The sequence below is a fragment of the Ascidiella aspersa genome, chromosome 7, assembly GCF_963924565.1.
Source record: "Ascidiella aspersa chromosome 7, kaAscAspe10.2, whole genome shotgun sequence".
Taxonomy (NCBI): domain Eukaryota; kingdom Metazoa; phylum Chordata; class Ascidiacea; order Phlebobranchia; family Ascidiidae; genus Ascidiella; species Ascidiella aspersa.
Genome location: NC_139453.1, coordinates 26389532 through 26406914, shown reverse-complemented (window position 1 = coordinate 26406914; position 17383 = coordinate 26389532). Strand labels below are relative to the sequence as shown.

The window sequence follows — 17383 nt, the reverse complement described above, 5'->3', positions numbered from 1 at the left end:
TGTGACTGAACCAGTATCAACCAGTATCAACCAGTATCAACCAGTATCAACTAGTATCAACCAGTATCACCCAGTACTGCCTAGTGCAGAGAGAGGCTTTTACAGCTTCGACTGAAGACAGCAAAAATTGACTGTTCATGTATCTGAACTAAATGAAAGAATTGGACCTGAATGGCCTCACGAAGACAGGCCATCTCAAATCTTGTAGGAGTGTGGTCGATTCATCTTGGCAATTATATAAATGAAGACTCATTAATCCTGACCCATACCCCCACAAGTTATTTGTGAAAGGCAAACTCGTAAGTCGAAGTCCATGGAAAGTCTGGGTCTGTATTTTTTCGAATGGCGATAGGAATATATGATTACGTCATACACAAAAAATACGAGAATATTTCGTAAACAACTTTTTGACTACACTGGATAGCGTGGATATCTGCGGCAATTGTTGAAAGGTACTGTACAACGTATATGCGTGACTTTATAATTTCTTGTCATATCGCCACGGACCACCAAAGGTCCGCAGACGACAGTTTGGGAAACCCTAACGTAAAGAAATATTTGGTTATTAAATAATTTTTTTCTGGGTAAAATATTTGTCACAACGGGGAAACCCCTTAGATAACAACTGGTTATCTAAGGCTGAGTCCAACGCAGGATAATCTATGGCGTAATACTTAATGCAGCAACTGCCAAGGATAAAAAACAATTCAAATAATATTAGGTGTGTTTTGCCCTTCTATTGACCTAGAAAAACAAATATAATAATACTTGATCAACCCTAACCCAAATAAATAAATAGCTGCAGCTGCATAACGTTATGCCTTATCCTGCCTGGGATATACGTTATGTTGCCTAACATTTGGTCAAGTTTTTCCTCCTTGTTGACTCTGTTTTTCAAGTTCAACAGTTTTGAAATGTGGAGTTGAAGAAATTAAAGATAGGCTTGTATTTAGATATAACATGAACGTGAAAGATTATTTGGACCGAATTAACTATAATGGCTCGCTGGAACCGAATCTTGACAATTTGAAAGCGCTCTCTATTGCACACAAAGCTACAGTTCCCTATTCTAACCTTTCATTGCACGGTGGGCCCTATAGTGCCTTGGATGTGGAGAAGTTTTATGAGAAAATAGTGACACAGCGAGGTGGTGGAATTTGCTATGAGCTCAACTACCTGTTTATGTGGTTGCTAAAACAGCTTGGCTACAAAGTCTTTTGCGTTCAAGGAGCATTCTATAAGCCTATCACTGATGGTTTCACGCGGTCACATCATCATTTGTTGCCCTGGGTAGGTATTTGTGTTGCAATGAGCTTGTCAGTAATTACCTTTCTGGTTACAAAAGCGTCAGATATGTTTTACCATTATATGTTCCTACTATTATATGAAAAGTTTTTCTTGCAATCACATGGTTGAGATTCTTTGATTTGTAGCATTGATTCAAGCCTTTTTTTGCCAAAACACTTCAATATATGAAAAATTTCATTGTAAAATCACTATAGTGGCCACATTCAATGTAAGATGGAAGTATTTGCAAAAAAACAAAAGCACTCCTCAAGTAGTAAGAGGACTTAGTTTACTAAGAAAACATAGTATGTGGGCTACAGTAGGAAGTGCCATATACCAGGTTCAACACACAATCCTTTTTACAGAGATTAAAATAAATTGTTTGTCATCATAATACCAAATAATGTATATATTTCAAAGGACTTGTGACATTCTGGGTGTTTTTTTAACTTAACTAGGTTGAACTGGAGGGGGAACTACACTTTGTCGATCCGGGTTGGCATACAACTGGCCCCATGAAGTTTGACCTTATGGTTCCCCATACTGAGCCAACATGTGTTTACCGAATAAGACAAGCTGTTGGCAAATCTGGTCAATATTACATAGAGAGGCACAAGAAAACCGTTTTGGATGCAGAAGGTAAAAAATAACCAACATTATTTAGCATGATTTATATAGTTCTAATATATACTTTTTATTTTCTTACACTTTGTTTTAGTTCCAATTTATTCATGCCTAGTGTAACCATTGCTCAAATGGGTTAATATAAGATAGGGCAAGAGAAAAAAGATTACAGTTGTGTGGCAATTTGTAACCAAGAAATAAGTCTATAAAACTAAAGTGTCGCACCAACAACAGGAAAGTTGCTAAAGCAAGGTCCAGGGATAACGCCCTGGACTGGGACCTATTGTAACGATGAATGTGCCAAAGAAGAATCAGACCACTGGCGACCACAGCTTTTGTTTGACATGAAGCCACTAGAACTTGATGAATTTGAGGAATGCAACGATTACCATCACTTTGACAAAAACGCTGGGCTTCAGAACAGATTAATCATGCACTTATTTATTGACAATCACTTTCTAGTTACCTTAGGTGAAAGCTATGCTGACAAATATTGCCCTGATCCTAACACTTTTAAAGTCTTGTCTGATTTTGCATTCGAAAATGACACACATGTTGTGCAAATCGCAAAAAAAGTGTTCAAGTGCGAAGTGGATCACCCTGTGTGCTTTTTCAGACGAAAGCATTACAAACAAATGGTGAATGGTTAATAAATTGACGGTATGACAAATGAATGACTTTTTTAATGATCGGTGAAATAAAACAAAAAAATATAGTAAAAAGTGTTCTTATTCTAATTTTATATTTTTCGTCAGTGGTATGATTTAATTGAGTTTAATCTGAATTGTTAAGTTTGTAAACATATACCTTAAAATGTAATCAAGTAATTTAACTTATATTTTTTGGTGCATGTTTTTCATTTATTTGTTGTCAAAAAACTTTCCTTTTGCTTTTTCATTTTGAGAGTAAAATATTTAACTGTGCTTGTAATATAAAATGTGCTATTAAAACGTTTTTTTTTTCATGTGCTATAAACTGTTTAAAAAGTGTTATCAAAGTCGTGATACAATCACAGTTTTGTATTAATTAGAAAATTGAATAAAACTTTTTCATAAAATTTTTGCCTGGCAATAGTTTGACAAGAGCTAACTCAGAAAAACAGAATTGAAATATTGTAGAAAAGGCAGTCTTTATTTCAACATATATTTGGCTTTGATTGGATAATAAACAACAGAACAATTTGAATAAATGTAACTTTTACAAAAAATCAGGAATCATTTTCAGACTCGCTATCAGAAGCATAACTAGACAAACCTAGCAAGGAAGTTGACATAACTTTTGCTTTTTCGCTGGCAACGCTGTTTGATTTGTTATTATTAGTGCTAGGATCTTGGTTAAGGAGCGCTTTTTTACCAGATTTATTCTCCGGAACGGTGTCACTTTTCCGCTTTACACATTTTTGTATGAGTTTTAATTGGGAGCTGTTTGATTTTCTTTTTGCAGGTTGCGCGTTAGACAACTTAACTTCTTTTTCCGGCAGCGGATTATTGTTTTCGGCGGGTGGGTCGATAAGTTTCACGACCATGGCGACTTTGCGGAACTCATCGAGTTCTCGCTTTTCTTCATCGCGCTTTTGTTTTTCCAGCAAACCCGCTTGGGTGGCGACTTGGTTAAGGAAATCGGACTCTGTCTTGTTAATGCCGCGAAACTGATTCTTAAACTTAATGCTCTCCTCAAATTCGTTTTGTTTCTTGTCCTTTTGCTCCTGTAGTCGGTCGAACAGGGATCTTGGGTCGTAGGGGACCTCTGGCGCCTCCTCGGGATCATCGGCGTTGCGCACTTTCTCCCATTCTTCCTGACGCTTTTTTTTCTGCTCCTCGATTTCGGTCTCACTTACGAACTTATTCATTGTCGGTTTAATTATAACAGAAAGTTGGTATGATCACAGTTTCGAAGTCAGGGGTTATATGGTTGGTGCAGATGTAGTTCTAGCATAGTACAGGCAGTGTGTTTTAAATTTAATCAGACTTACTTATTGTTGTTGATACTTGCTTTGCAGACAAATCAATGTTTAGTGTATGGTCATAGAATACTTATGAACTTAATATTTTATGTTTAATCACCCGTTGGTCATTCAAGCACCATTTTGTGTCTAACTAGTTTTTCACCAAAGGACTTACTCTTATGTTTGGATTTGTTGTTAGAACTACATTGCTCAGAGTAACTTTAAACGGGGTTGGTTTCTATTAATATATAATACTTTTTTGTGCTCCTGCTATTTAAAAAACGCGTCAAATGAAATTTACAGATGTTAATTCATTCCTGTAAAAGTACTAACTTGAAATTTTTTGTGGATAGTAATCATTCTTCCTTGCCTTGATTTGCCAAGGATTTTTGTTAAAAACAGTAATCGTCGAGTTTTCTTGTTATTTACTAACCCTGATTTCGTTGTTTCAGTAAGAAAAATGCAAATTGGCAAATTTTGCAGCTTTGTTTTCATGAAATAACGAAAGGGATACAATACAATGAACGACAGCATTTGTCATCGTCTGTTGTTTAAAATGAACACAAAGTCAATTTGCGTTTATAATTTTAAGATGTGTAATTAGTTTAATCGGGTCACGCGATCCACAAACGGAACTGTATTTACACAACAGTGAATAACATCAGAAATTATCCCACAGTAAATGAGCTAGACTTGCCAGAAAACGGTGTCACATTTTCATCTACATCTTTGCTGTCGCCGTGATAAACAATCCTAAACATTCCGCTGGTGTCGGCCGGGATTGTCCACTCGATTGTGACGTAACTTTCCACGCCTTCGTCAGCCCTAGGATCACGTGACTCCCGTTTCGGTTCGTCGCGCAGAAGACCCAGACTTGTCAAAGTCTCGAGCAACCTGCACAAGTACATGATGGGTTAAAAACTACTACTAACCACATTGACATTGCGTAAAGAATACATGATGCCATTGTAAGCAGGTGTAAGACAACATTTGAAAAGCAACAGACTTGTAAAAGGTGGGAATTCGGGAAACGCAGTTAGATAAGATGTGTAGTGTTTATATTCGCGATAATCTTAGCTCGCAAAGATCCCCGAGCTATTGACCGATTTTATCATCACCTATTTATTCCTAATGGCTAAACAATTTCAGGTGAAAATTTTATTTCACCTTTTGACTTTTTTAAATCTATTCCATTTTTTTAGATACTCTAGAAAGACATTTTAAACTGCTGAGTGTCAAATTTTAATGTTCCTTACCCATTTTGGTCGATTTCCTCACGGCTCGGAAACGCCCCGCTATCTTTCAGTTCCAGAGCTCGACGAAGGTCGAACCTCTTGCCGGTGAAGTGTGCCATGACGTCAAACAGGTTGTCGAAAAGTGTGACGTCATCGATGACCGTTGCGTTTCGCTCTAGCCAAGTGAAGCGGGTCTCCCAGTCAGCGTCGGTTTGGATTGTCGTCCACGTTAATCCAGTCTGTTGTTGAACTTCCAAGTAGGTTGCTCCCAGCTGCAAACCATTAACTGTGTTTAGAACAACTATTATAATTTTTAAACTCAACGATTATGAACAATAACTGAATTAAAAAATAAGGAGAACGCAAAATTTAGCAAACAATTTGTTTGATTTGCTAAAAAGAGGATAAATCAATTTTATCAAAAAATACTCAATTTTATAAAATACAAAACACTTCATTTCAAACCAAGTCATTTGTCCAAAAGACTCAAGTCAACTTATTTCTCCTAAAGACTTGGTTGAGTGAAGTAATTTTGCCCAAATGACCTAAGTCAAGTCAAGTCATTTGAAAACAGTGACTTGAGTGCACTGAAGTCAAGTCATTGACTTAAGTCATTACAACACTGGTGTTAGATGCTAAAATAGTCTTTAATTAGATGAGATATCCTGACAGTGTGGTAATAATCTAAGTTAGAGGGTCCAAAACTGTGAGTCGTGACGCCCTGGTACATCGTTTCTGTTTTTCAAGGCCGTCTTACAAGCATTCCGTATTTTTTACCGAAAATTATCTGCGGCAATACAATACTTCCAGATATTATACATCCTTATGGTGTGCATTTGAAATCACCATGACAAAACTTAAAAAAGGAGAAAGTCATTGTATTATACCCAAAACGCAAAGATGGGACTGAAGGTGACCGCACACTTATAATAGTCCGCACACTTATAAATTCAATTACATCTAGCGAGATTCGGGATTCATCGTTATCGGGATACATTGCGGGGAAACCTTAGTGCAGCGTTTCTCAACCGGTGCGCCATGGAAGGCTGCCAGGTGCGCCGCGAGCAAAAGGAAAACAACTTAACATATAAAACATGTATTTTTTTCTATTAGGCTTAGCCCATTGATTCCACAGTACTTTCAAGTAGAAAACGCAAGAATACCAACAAAGCAACAATATCTAAGGCAGATTATCCATAATACCATAATACTAAGACTACCGACATAATAACGCCAAATTCGCATGAATGACCACGACAGAATAGGATCTAAAATAGTCTAGATAAGACCTAAACATGTCGATTTAAGCTCCAAATTAATCGGAATAAGACAAAATTACTCCCAGGACTGTAGCGAAAGGGTATGGGATGATTGAGGGATACATTTTTGGCATTGGTCGTTTGCTGTCGACATTTAGGCGCCGCTGTTTTGGCCCTGGATTTTTTGCCTCTGTTTGGGCTTATAGGCGGTAGTTGATGGTGTTAGCAATTGGGCTAGGGTTAAAAATATTCGGGGAGTTGGTGTTAGTTATGGGTGGTGTTTGTGGTTAGATAAAAGGTTGTATTGGCCTTATTTTGGCCATTTAGGTCTGATTCCGATTTCGTCATTTTTACGCCTTATTCCTAACTGTCTTTTATTCCTAAGTTGACGTCATTATTTTGGTCTTAAGGCTGGAGTCTCTGCAAATATATGCAACTATAAGGCCTATATAATAAAAATGGCGAGCAATTTAAGAGAAATACAGGTACACCTAAAAAATTTCGCGCTCGAATGGCTCGCAATGTGCGCCGTAACTTTTCAAATATCTCTAGGTGCGCCCCCAAGTGAAAAAGGTTTAGAAACACTGCCTTAGTGTGTTATTTGTATTAAGTCATTTGTCAATCAGAGCTTGATCCTAATATGTTGACTCGTCAATTAAGCATATTACATTAACAATTCGTGAAAAAACCCAAAGTTTTTTCTTTGAAAGTTTAACTCTCTATACACATCTCACTCGATGTTTTGTACTTTTTTTAAAATATATTAGGTTAACATTTGAATGGAAATACGCTTTCTAGCGTAAAGCAAATTCGACCAATTACATGTATTAATATAGGATGTGTAGAACCCTAAACATTTCGATGCTTAAATGTAAAATTGCCTGTTCATACCTTTAGGTTGTGTCTTGGATTAGCGCCCTGGAAAGTTACTCTGACGACATCTCCCGGCACGTAGGTAGCGTTGACGTCAGAAATTACGTCACCAAAACTTGCGCCTTCAGGTGTTTTGTCTGGGGCAGGTAATGGGGCGAGTCGTGATTGGTTAAGATGAAGGTATCCCGGGTGGGGCCCGGAATCAGCTGAAAAAATATATATGTAGCTCATATAATCGCCCTTATGAACATATAGCTATAGTTCATCAAGGCGATTATATGAGCGCAAACGGCACAAAATTTGCTTTAACTAAAAAAATACCGAAATTGCATTTTGTTGAGAGTCTGAGGCCATATGGCGCTATAGGTTGTTTACACATAGAAATGGTGGAAATATGCAAAATTGTGCGCCTTTTGGGTGGAACCATTTCTTTAAATGAGTTACTCGTACTATAAAATCGAAAACTTTTGCATAAAGGTAGAGATAATAACAAAAAATACAATTTGGGAAGTTGACATGGCCCACCTGGACCCGCCCTTACTCGTACACAAACGTTCTGCAACGCACACAAGTCTGCAGAACAAAGTAACAAAATCACCATTCCGTATCGCTTTGAAACTTGCCTTTTTAACTACAAACGCTTCAAACTACAGTACAAAATAGAGCACACTTACCTAGCTTTCCGCTTATCAGGTTTTCTACCAAGGACTCAAACTTCTGCGTGTAAGCCCGCGAAGTGTGCGGTCCGTAGATTGTGGATGCCGACTCGTACCTTTGGGCCTGGTATTCTTCGAAAGTAGTCATGTAGTGGCTGTACACGTTGGACAGGCCAGCGATAACCACCTGGAACATATTGAAGTTTGCAATTTCCCAGGTTTGTAATATGCCAAGCATAAAGCGTATATTGCGTAAAATGTTTTTTGAATAATTGGGAGATTCCTCACTTATTAGTTCAGGTTAAATATAAGTTTAGCAGTGTCCCTTTTTCATCACGCCCTCCCGCCATCTCCTTGAACGTATTTAAGCTAAGATTTCAGTCGCATATTAATATATAAACGACCACGTAAGGTTTCCTACGATTTGTTTTAATCTTTTGAGCCGCTTTGACGTCATTTTGTGACGCCATCTATAAAAAATTGTGTCGTTCGGTTAAAAAAAAACAAATTAAAATATTGAACGATGTTCAGACTAATACTCTGGTAACACTAGTGATTTCGTTTCTCGACCTAATGTAAAGGAATGTGTAGCTTTCGGTGCACAGTGAACCAAGTTGTACCTTGTTTTCAAATGGTCATCGCCTGTTCCTTAGATTTTGAACCACAGTTAATACTCGGTCGTAAAATGTAAATTAACTCGATTTTACGGAATTAGGAAGGCTAACGTTAATTACCAATCAGGCTAGTTTTATCGGCTTTAAAAATCAAAATGTCTGAGTAAAATAAAGCATCAGAATATATATTTACTTAGAATCAGTGTCTTTTTACTTTTTAAAAAATACATTGAAAACGATACCTACTTCTGTAAGGGCTTTGGTGCATTAAAGCGAAGTTAAATACAACCTCCAGCCATTAGTTCCAAAAAATTATAAAAAGTTTTACGGAAAATAAGCCGCGGCGAATTAAATTGCTTGGTGGGCCGTGGTTTGTCCAAGCAGGCCTGAGTTAGAGTACTACTTCACCTTGGTGTTTGCAGGCATTCCCTCGGCAACTGCCCGCTTCTGAATGGTCTCCCGCAGCCTTCTGCCGGCCATGGTAGAAAACTCGCCCGGGACTGCTGCTATGACCAGCTGTCCCACTTTTAGCATTTGAACATCGACGATACTGGGATGCCAGTCGAACGGCTTGTCCATGTCTGGTTTATAATAAAATATAGTAAAGCTTTCTATTTTTTTTTTCTATTTGCTTACATCTCATTTAGAAAAAATGTACAATGAAAGCAAATTAAGGTTGACGCATACAACAAATAACAAACACATTTTATTAGTTAATAGCTTATTGTATGCGTCACGCACAATACGCAAATGGTATTGTGGTCCAATATACTGACAGTCATAGATCACCGTTTTTCAGAATATAGTGCACTAAAATCGTGTTGGGATTAATTGCTTTTAAGCAAAACTGTCATACAACGGTTTGAGGATTTTTAAAGTTTAACCTATGTTGACTGTGTTAAAACCAGCTCTGCTATGAGGCTGTTCTGAAATGCATATTGCTGTATTTTATCCCAAAATCGATAAACGTTTTATATAAAAAATGGAAGAGGCTATTTACTTGGACACCAAAGTAGTTCAAATTTACATATAATCACAAACAAGTGCACGCGTAAAAGAGGGATCCAATCACATATTTACCCGGCTAACAAAGCAATTTAAATCGATTTCCAAAAAATAATTGGAATTATGCAAAACTCAGAAAACTAAATTTTTGTTTTGTATAAAAGCCAAGATTTTAGTGGTATTGCAGTTTACATTTATTGAAATTAACGCTTTACGATGAATATTCCATTACATGTGAATAATAGATAAATATTCCATTACATGTGACATTGTGCATATAGTGGTGCTACAGGTGAAACGTTTTCCAGCCAGTTTGACCAGGCAGCGCCTACAGACCACGCATCCCGTTTAAAAAGTGGTTTATATATTAACTTGTTGAACCGCTGGCAGTACTACAACCAACTTAAATATACTTACAGGCGGTAGGAAGCAACACAGGCTTGGGCTTGTGGCATTCGTAATATTCCTCGGTCGGCTGTTCTGTGCACAAAATGAGCGAAAGTACGTCACGAATCGTATCCCAGAAGGGGTCGCCGTTAACGGTGCCTTGGGTGAATAGGGGAGGCCCCGCGCCGTCAGTACACCCGGCTGCGAAACTGTATAAATAAAAGCGGTTTTGTATCCTGGTTACCCTTTTTGCGGGTTAATTGCTGTTGTTGAAAAATATAGACTTTCTTGTCCAGAGAATACGACGGTTTTGTAACGATTATGTCTTGTTCCTTTTTTTCATTCAGCTATCATTAGGTTATTTTTTTGTATAATCATATTATTTACATTGAAGCTTTAATAAGAATTTTCTTTCAAATATAAGAATCTGCCGGAATCCGAATAGTCTAAAACAAACGATTCTGGTTGCAAAAAAAAAACGGAAAATCTGTTTGTTCGAATGGTATACGACAACTATATATTAGAATTTTCGAATGAATCGACAGATTAGTTTTGTTTGATCTGCTAAAACTGGAACATTATTTGTTCTCTATATTAACATCCCCGCTGTATCCGTCTAATACATATATCCTGCTATAGAAAGCGTCCGCTTTTGAGATACCTAATCCGTTACATAAAAAATACCAAGGGCGCCATGGATGTTGCCATGAATTTTTAAAAAGGGATGTCGTTTTCTTTTGAACCCAGTCCGGAAAATGTCCCGCCAGTGTTGTAAACAAGTCATTTTGAAATGACTTAAGTCCAAGTCAAGTCATTTGTGAAATAACTTAAATCTAAGTCATTAGACGCCCAAGCCAAGTCATTTTGTGAGCAAGCCAACTTCAAGTCATCATTGATATAATAAATTAAACGTTTAACTGTTAAAATTGGTAAACTCGTCCGATTATGAACAATAACTTGATTAAAAATAATAAAAGCGCAACATACAGCTTTTTATCAAATTGCTTTACATGCAAAAATGGAGATAGATAACCCTATTTTATTGAAATTAATGACTAGCCTTAATTTAAAAAGTCCAAATCAAGTCATTTGCCCGAAAGACTGAAGTCAAGTTTAGTCATTTAGGTCAAAAAAATTACCACAAGTCAAGTCTTTGAAAACACTGAGTTAAGTCAAGTCACTTAAGTCATTCCAACACTGTGATTTAACTTAACTTTAATGCTCAAAAAAAGTTAACTTCGCTCAAAAGACCCATCGCGCATTTTCTTTTAATTTGCAACCTACCTATAGCCAAGGCCAGCTGCACACGTGGTAGTTGAACTGCCGTCGTCCAGTTTGACCTCCTGCTTGCCCATGTCGACGTACTGATGCACCCAACCCACTGAACCGTGCAGCAACTCAGTGGCACTTAACAAAATGTTGAAAAGGGTTACTGCTTCATGACTGTGATCCTAATACTTCAACCATATTAAACTCATTAAAGCAGTGCTTCTTAAACTTTTTTAGTTTTGTTCACCCTTAGCATCTATCTCCAGATTTCATTCACCCTTGTATCATGACATGATAAAACTATCTCGTCTATATATAACAGCACACCCGGAATATCCGCCCTGCTTGCAAGCTATCACCCGACGGTTCACCCTTATTCACCCCTTTTAGTTGGTTCACCACTGTAAAAATTTTATTCACCCTGGGGTGAACCATTCACCTGATTAGGAAACGCATTAATGTACAGAATTTTAAAACATATAAGTTAATTTTAAGTGTTACAATACAGTGGTGTAAACTTCAATCATAAAAAATGATTGAAGTTCCAGTTAAGTCATTTGTAAAACAACTTAATTAAGTTCAATTCAATACTGTTTACCATGAATGTAATAATGAGTTGGGTTTAATACTGATTGAACCACCTATTCGACATGGGGTTTAAAAGCAATTTTTGTCACAAAAACTGCTTGACATTTTCAACTCAGCGGCACATAACAAAATGTTTAAAAGGTTACTGCTTGGATGACTGTGATCTGAATACTTCAACCGTATTAAACCTATTAAGTAACCTTTTCGAAGTTAAAGCGTTTTAAAGTAATTATCGTTCATCATAAATGTAATAATGAGTTGAGTGTAATGCTGATTGAAGCCCTTTTTCAACGTGGGTTTATTTGAAAGTAATAAGTTAGAAAAAAACTGACAATTGGCAAAAATTTTCTTTGTCCAAATATTTCAAAATTTTCATGCTTTTTTACATCCAACGCAACAATCAAATATGGAACAATAGAAGACGTTAGACAGTATTTACCTGTCGTATACTTCAGTTGCTGTTTCTAGCTGTCGTTTGGCGATAATGTCGGTGGAATCAAACATATCGACACCAGGTCCGAACCCAACGCACAAGGTCGGGTTGTTAGTAATCCCACACGTTGAGGTTAAGGAGTCACATTCACGACCTAAAGTAGTTGAAAGTCGTGTAATGAAATAACTGTTTCAGTTGCTCGTTAAGTAGCAGTACACTGTAACTGCGTTATCGTTAGGTAATTGGGCGCTGTAGGGCTCTTAGTAAAAAAAACAAACTGTTAAATATTTTCTGCAGTTGGCAAAATGAAACACAAAAAGATTAGGGTATTTTATAAAAATGTCTACCAAAACCTCATGGAGCTAAAACCGCTACCTGTTTATATCGTTCTAACACAGCGGTCGGAAAAGTTTTTTGCCGCTGCCCAAAGTACTCTTTTCGGAGCTATTGAAGTTCCACTACGTAAAACCAGTTCTAAAACAGTGGCGCATTCAGGATATTTGTGTTTAAGTGAAATATTGCACGGCGCCTTGATGCCCAAAACACTGCCATGCCATAATGTAAAACATACTATAAAGAAGATTATACGCGCGAAGCGCATAACAAATTGCGCAAACAGATAAAGTTGACAAAATATATTTAAACAGGCTCTCAGAACTACATTTGGCACTAATGTCTGAACCACGCGGAGACATGTAAAACACGAAATTTTAAAATAAAGAGCAAAGAATGTACGGTTATCACGCGGCCCACAACTACATGATAACACTAAACTATTCAAAAGTAACTCGCGGCCCACAAAAAATGGCTCTGCGGCCAACATCGTTTTTTACTTTTAAGTAATACTTACCTGAGTTGGTGCAGATTGGTCCGTTCGTTCTCGGAGACACGTCGCCCAAGTTGGCTTGCGCAAACGTACCAACGAATTTCTCCTGGAAATGTGCACGATATTTTACGTCGTTGGGCAAAAATGATTTGATCAAAATGGGCCAAACCATGCTAAAAATCAATTTCGCGAAATTACGTGGTTAAAATTTGCAGAAAGTACATTTTTTGTCGACATAGTCATGTGCCTGCCCTGGATCCGTCTCTGCCTGTGTCTAACTTGTAAATCATCTTTACTTTCCTTATAGTGAAAGTCAATGCCTATAATAGACTAAATCAATGTCTCAGAGTTTCTTTTCGCTGCTATTGCCGGTATGACCAAAGCATTTAAGTTTAAATCGAGGCGTACGTCAACTGTACGTTCAGGTAAGACAAAAAGCACCTGATTATATGCGCATCCACAGTTTTTCGTTTAAGGGGCATGACATTAATTAGGGACGACGTCACAAAGTTACGTTACAATGTAACGTTATTAAAAAAGTAGCCTTTAGTACATCACACAGTTCGTTTATTTTGTTAAATTTCTAGGTTGGAGAGGCGTTACTTTCAATGCGAAGGCTACATTTCAAAAATGTTATCAATTCGCGCTAACCGAATCCTCCATATCTTTCTTAAATTTCCAAAATTTGTACGAGAGTGCGATGAGACGCACGACGCCTTTGGGCTGAAACGATTTTGTCAAAATGGACTAAGACATTCTAGTAACATGTCAGATCCGCGAAACTTAATTCAGAAGTTTTTGCATTTATTTAGTTGAAATGGGCAAAAAATTGTTTTTCTCGCGGCTGAGGGAGGGAGACACGTGCCCCTGGATTTGTCATTGTTACGTCACGCACGCACGCACGCACGCACACACATATATACACACACACTCACTCACAAGTATGGATATTGAAGCTAATTGGACAATTTATTGGTTCATGTATTAACTAATGTGTTGCTCGAAGCCAATGCCATATGTCAGTCACTTTCGTAAGTCCCAAATATATCGACTGTGAGTCTTTGCCGACATCCGCTCACCGTTCCTCCTAGAGACTCCCCATCCGTGCGCATCCGCTTCTCGAAGAGGGCTGCCGCTCTTCCCTTGTTGTCGGAGTTGATGAGGAGGTTGGAGAAGTTCATGCTGGTCAGGTGAACTGGGTACCACGAGATCACGCCGACTGGGTCGCCTACAAAATAAAGACAGTATTTTAGAAAGTTGAAGTCGTAATAAGAATATCAAAGCCTATACAGAAGTAGGTGGCATTTTGAACGTTTCAAATAGCTCATTATTTATTTTTAACATCAACAAGGCTACTACAACCTCTAAAATAGCTCTTACTACACCCTCCAAAAAAAAGATTTACGACTATATTCCCAAAGTCTTACTACAACATCCAACAATCAAGCTCCAAAGTTGAAGTGTTTCATTGCTGGATCGAAATAACAGTCCCTTTTTAAAAATGGACTTTTACACTCATTGTGAAATGTATTTGGGCTGAGATTAATTCCCAAACAACATACCTCATAAACAGCGATCGGATGGCGTTCTGTTAAAACGCGATCTGGACTTCAGGCTACGATATAAAATTGGCTTACCTGAGATGCGTTCAAGCTTTAGCACAGTCATCTCCTGGTCCGTGTCTTTCTCGTACCTTAGGAAACAAAGATAAAAAACAGCGATTTTTACCGAAGGTAAATTTGTTTCGGGGGTTAAAATTTACCCTTCAAGATAAAGTGGGTTATTATCTTGCAATAATTACTCATTTGTGTTGGACTAAACTGTGATACCCGTATACATAATACTTTCATTTTGAGTGATACACACACAATGCATACCATCAAAATAAACATTAATCAAAAGACAATTTCACCTTCAAGGATAACAAATTCCATTGCATTTGGACAAATCCACGTTAGTTTTCAAATCAGTTTACTTACTATTGCACTATAGCCAGTCAACAAACTAACGCGTCATATTCCCAAAAGTGGATTTACCTTCTCATTAATTCTTTTACGGGTTAAACTTATGTGTCCGAATCATTTCAAGGATGTTGCATTTTACTAGTATTGCTTTCTGTCGCTTCAGATACTTGAGGACTAAGTTAGTAATTTTTTATTCTGTCTTTATATTTTTTATCGGAAAAGTTAACTAGCCACCCAAATGTATAGAAATTGAACATCAAAACTTCATAAAATTGTATCTTATTCCCACGTTCTGTTAGCGACATAAGATCCTTTGGGATGATTAAGCAAATATCGATAAGATGTCTCGAGAAATGCTTGCTAAGGAAGGTACATGTAATGATTTACTACATTAATCTGCCTGCCTACTACATTAAGCTGTAATACGAATGTTACCTGTTTCGTTCGGACTCGGGGTTGCGAAGGTAGGAGGTTGGACTTCGATTGATGTTGCCCTCGTTCACATTTCCAACCCCGACTTTGATGGTGCCTTGCTGGAGATCGGCGTTTGCTGCGAAATTTTAGTCTATTTATTTGTAAAATAACTTACAAAACAACAAATAAAATGTGGAGACCAAATCATGAGTTGCCAAAGTTTTAAGTTCAAGGCCACCGTCAGGGTTTTTCAGGCATTTGGATTGATGTTGAGGGAGAAGGCCGGCTAAATGCAGTTACAAGGTTTTGTTGCGTTTTTTTATTTGTCGAGCTTGTTTCATGCATTGCAAAATCATCAGTCCAGAGTCTTGAAGCCGTCAAGCGATATGTATTTATCAAAAAGCAAACTTAAAGCAATATAAATGTATCAAAGACCACAACTTAATCTAATACCAAACAACGACCGATACAAACAAATGTAGATTTTAGCCTACAACTCCTTGATGTTTACCCACGGCCTTTAGTTGGAATCTTAATTAAGCACAATTTTCCCCAGCTGCTGCATTGAGTACAACATGCATCCAAATACATTTTTTCGCCAAAAAAGCTAAAATTAACGGTTTACTCAATGCACCTAGTTCGATGCTCTCAACGATGCCGCTGACAAAGGACTCCGTGGCCTGCTCGATGTGACCAAGTGAAGTTATCTCGAAGAGCATGTACTGGAAAAATCCAGCAGGTCCCGAGTGAGTATGGGAGCCGGATATGACCACGTTTTTCTCCGTGAACCTGCAAAGTTAGAGCGTTAGGGTGAAGCGATGCGACTGCGCTAACTGGTTATTTGATGTACTGTTCCGTACACCTTTTCAAAGTACTAAAAAATGCAATCAATAGGTTAACAAATGCAAATAAAATTGCAATTAATAGGTTTTCATAAAAATTTTATCAAAAATGTGTTATACAATTGGATTTTTTTATCGTTCAATGATTGAAAATAACTGATGCGAAAACAAAAATAGGAAACTCGACAAGAAAAACACTAAAAAAACGACACTGAAGTATTAATGTAAAAAAAGAATTGCACTAATATAGCACTGAAAATTGCCCGAATGGGTGGCCGAAACGGAGGTACAATCGAGAAAGGAAATAACAGAAGGAGCCTAAGCAAAACGCCATCTTTCCAAAAAAATATTTTGAGTTGTTAGTCCATAAAAACAATTTTGGAAAATAAAAACTGAATTTCTGTTTGTTTTTTGTCATTAGCAGAATAATCCCAACAAAATAATAGTTTAAAACTTCAAAACAACACTTTTAAGACCAAGAGTTAGCCAATCTACAAAATCTTGACCTATCTCATCCTACGGCAAAATAAACATATTTATTCAAATGATGCAAACTCACAAGTTCCCATGCTTCGCTTGCAGACGCTCAACGACCTCCAGTTTGATTCGTTGTGAGGACATGCCGCCGTCAAAAGCGACGAAGCAAACGCGATTTTCCATTTTATGATCGGCTATGACGTAGGCACGACTGTAGAGGCGAGTGTGAAGGCCGTTGGCTATCTGCTCGGGGTGCGCGTAGCCCATCTGCGCAGGAAGATAAGCATTGTTTTTAGTTTGTTTGTGATTTGGTTTTAAGGTGATTTTTGAAAGACCGGGAGAAAATACTAAAATACATACCAAGGAAGTGTGCGCAACAAAAATGATGTCATTTGAGGGCGAACTTGTTGTTGTATGTATGTTGCAATAATTTGTTGAGTCTTAACATAATAAAAATATCAAGCCCATACAGAAGTAGGTATCATTTTTCTGTATAGGCTTTGATATTCTTATTACGTCTTACTACAACCTTCAACCATTATGCTCCAGAGTCGTACATGTTTACAAATTTATTGAGAATAATCCTTGATAATTTATTTTTTACAGAAAACAGGACACTCTTTTAAACTCAATACACAGATTTTGTAAGCAATTTCAAAATGTCAAAGCCGTATATTGCGCTTAA

The 17383-nt window shown here is 37.5% G+C and overlaps 3 protein-coding genes across 4 annotated transcripts in view; 1 reads left to right on the top strand and 2 right to left on the bottom strand.

Moving 5' to 3' along the window:
- Positions 1–800: 800 nt before the first annotated feature.
- Positions 801–2602, top strand: LOC146138712 (arylamine N-acetyltransferase, liver isozyme-like). 2 transcript variants are annotated; one of them, XM_083394165.1, is made up of 3 exons: positions 801–1290; positions 1746–1926; positions 2146–2602. In XM_083394165.1, exons 1-3 carry the CDS (start codon positions 961–963, stop codon positions 2559–2561), a joined length of 927 nt encoding a protein of 308 aa, XP_083250291.1. In that variant the 5' UTR covers positions 801–960; the 3' UTR covers positions 2562–2602. The 2 variants fall into 2 exon arrangements, with proteins under 2 accessions (XP_083250291.1, XP_083250292.1); XM_083394166.1 differs by lacking the exon at positions 2146–2602 and adding an exon at positions 2006–2138.
- Positions 2603–3027: 425 nt separating this feature from the next.
- LOC146138711 (PSME3-interacting protein-like) lies at positions 3028–3895 on the bottom strand. Its single transcript, XM_083394072.1, has one exon. The coding sequence runs from the start codon at positions 3758–3760 to the stop codon at positions 3119–3121; it is 642 nt and encodes a 213-aa protein (XP_083250198.1). The 5' UTR covers positions 3761–3895; the 3' UTR covers positions 3028–3118.
- A 629-nt stretch (positions 3896–4524) lies between these two features.
- Positions 4525–17383, bottom strand: part of LOC146138710 (uncharacterized) — a 38448-nt gene continuing 25589 nt past the window's right edge. Inside the window, exons 21-34 of the mRNA XM_083394657.1 lie at positions 16781–16965; positions 16014–16168; positions 15401–15515; positions 14639–14694; positions 14081–14229; positions 13026–13107; positions 12182–12329; positions 11170–11292; positions 9916–10094; positions 8902–9074; positions 7892–8066; positions 7242–7429; positions 5113–5363; positions 4525–4750 (exon numbers count right to left, since the gene is read on the bottom strand). Coding sequence (XP_083250783.1) covers positions 4525–4750; positions 5113–5363; positions 7242–7429; positions 7892–8066; positions 8902–9074; positions 9916–10094; positions 11170–11292; positions 12182–12329; positions 13026–13107; positions 14081–14229; positions 14639–14694; positions 15401–15515; positions 16014–16168; positions 16781–16965 — 2205 coding nt within the window. The remainder of the gene's footprint in view (positions 4751–5112; positions 5364–7241; positions 7430–7891; positions 8067–8901; positions 9075–9915; positions 10095–11169; positions 11293–12181; positions 12330–13025; positions 13108–14080; positions 14230–14638; positions 14695–15400; positions 15516–16013; positions 16169–16780; positions 16966–17383) is intronic.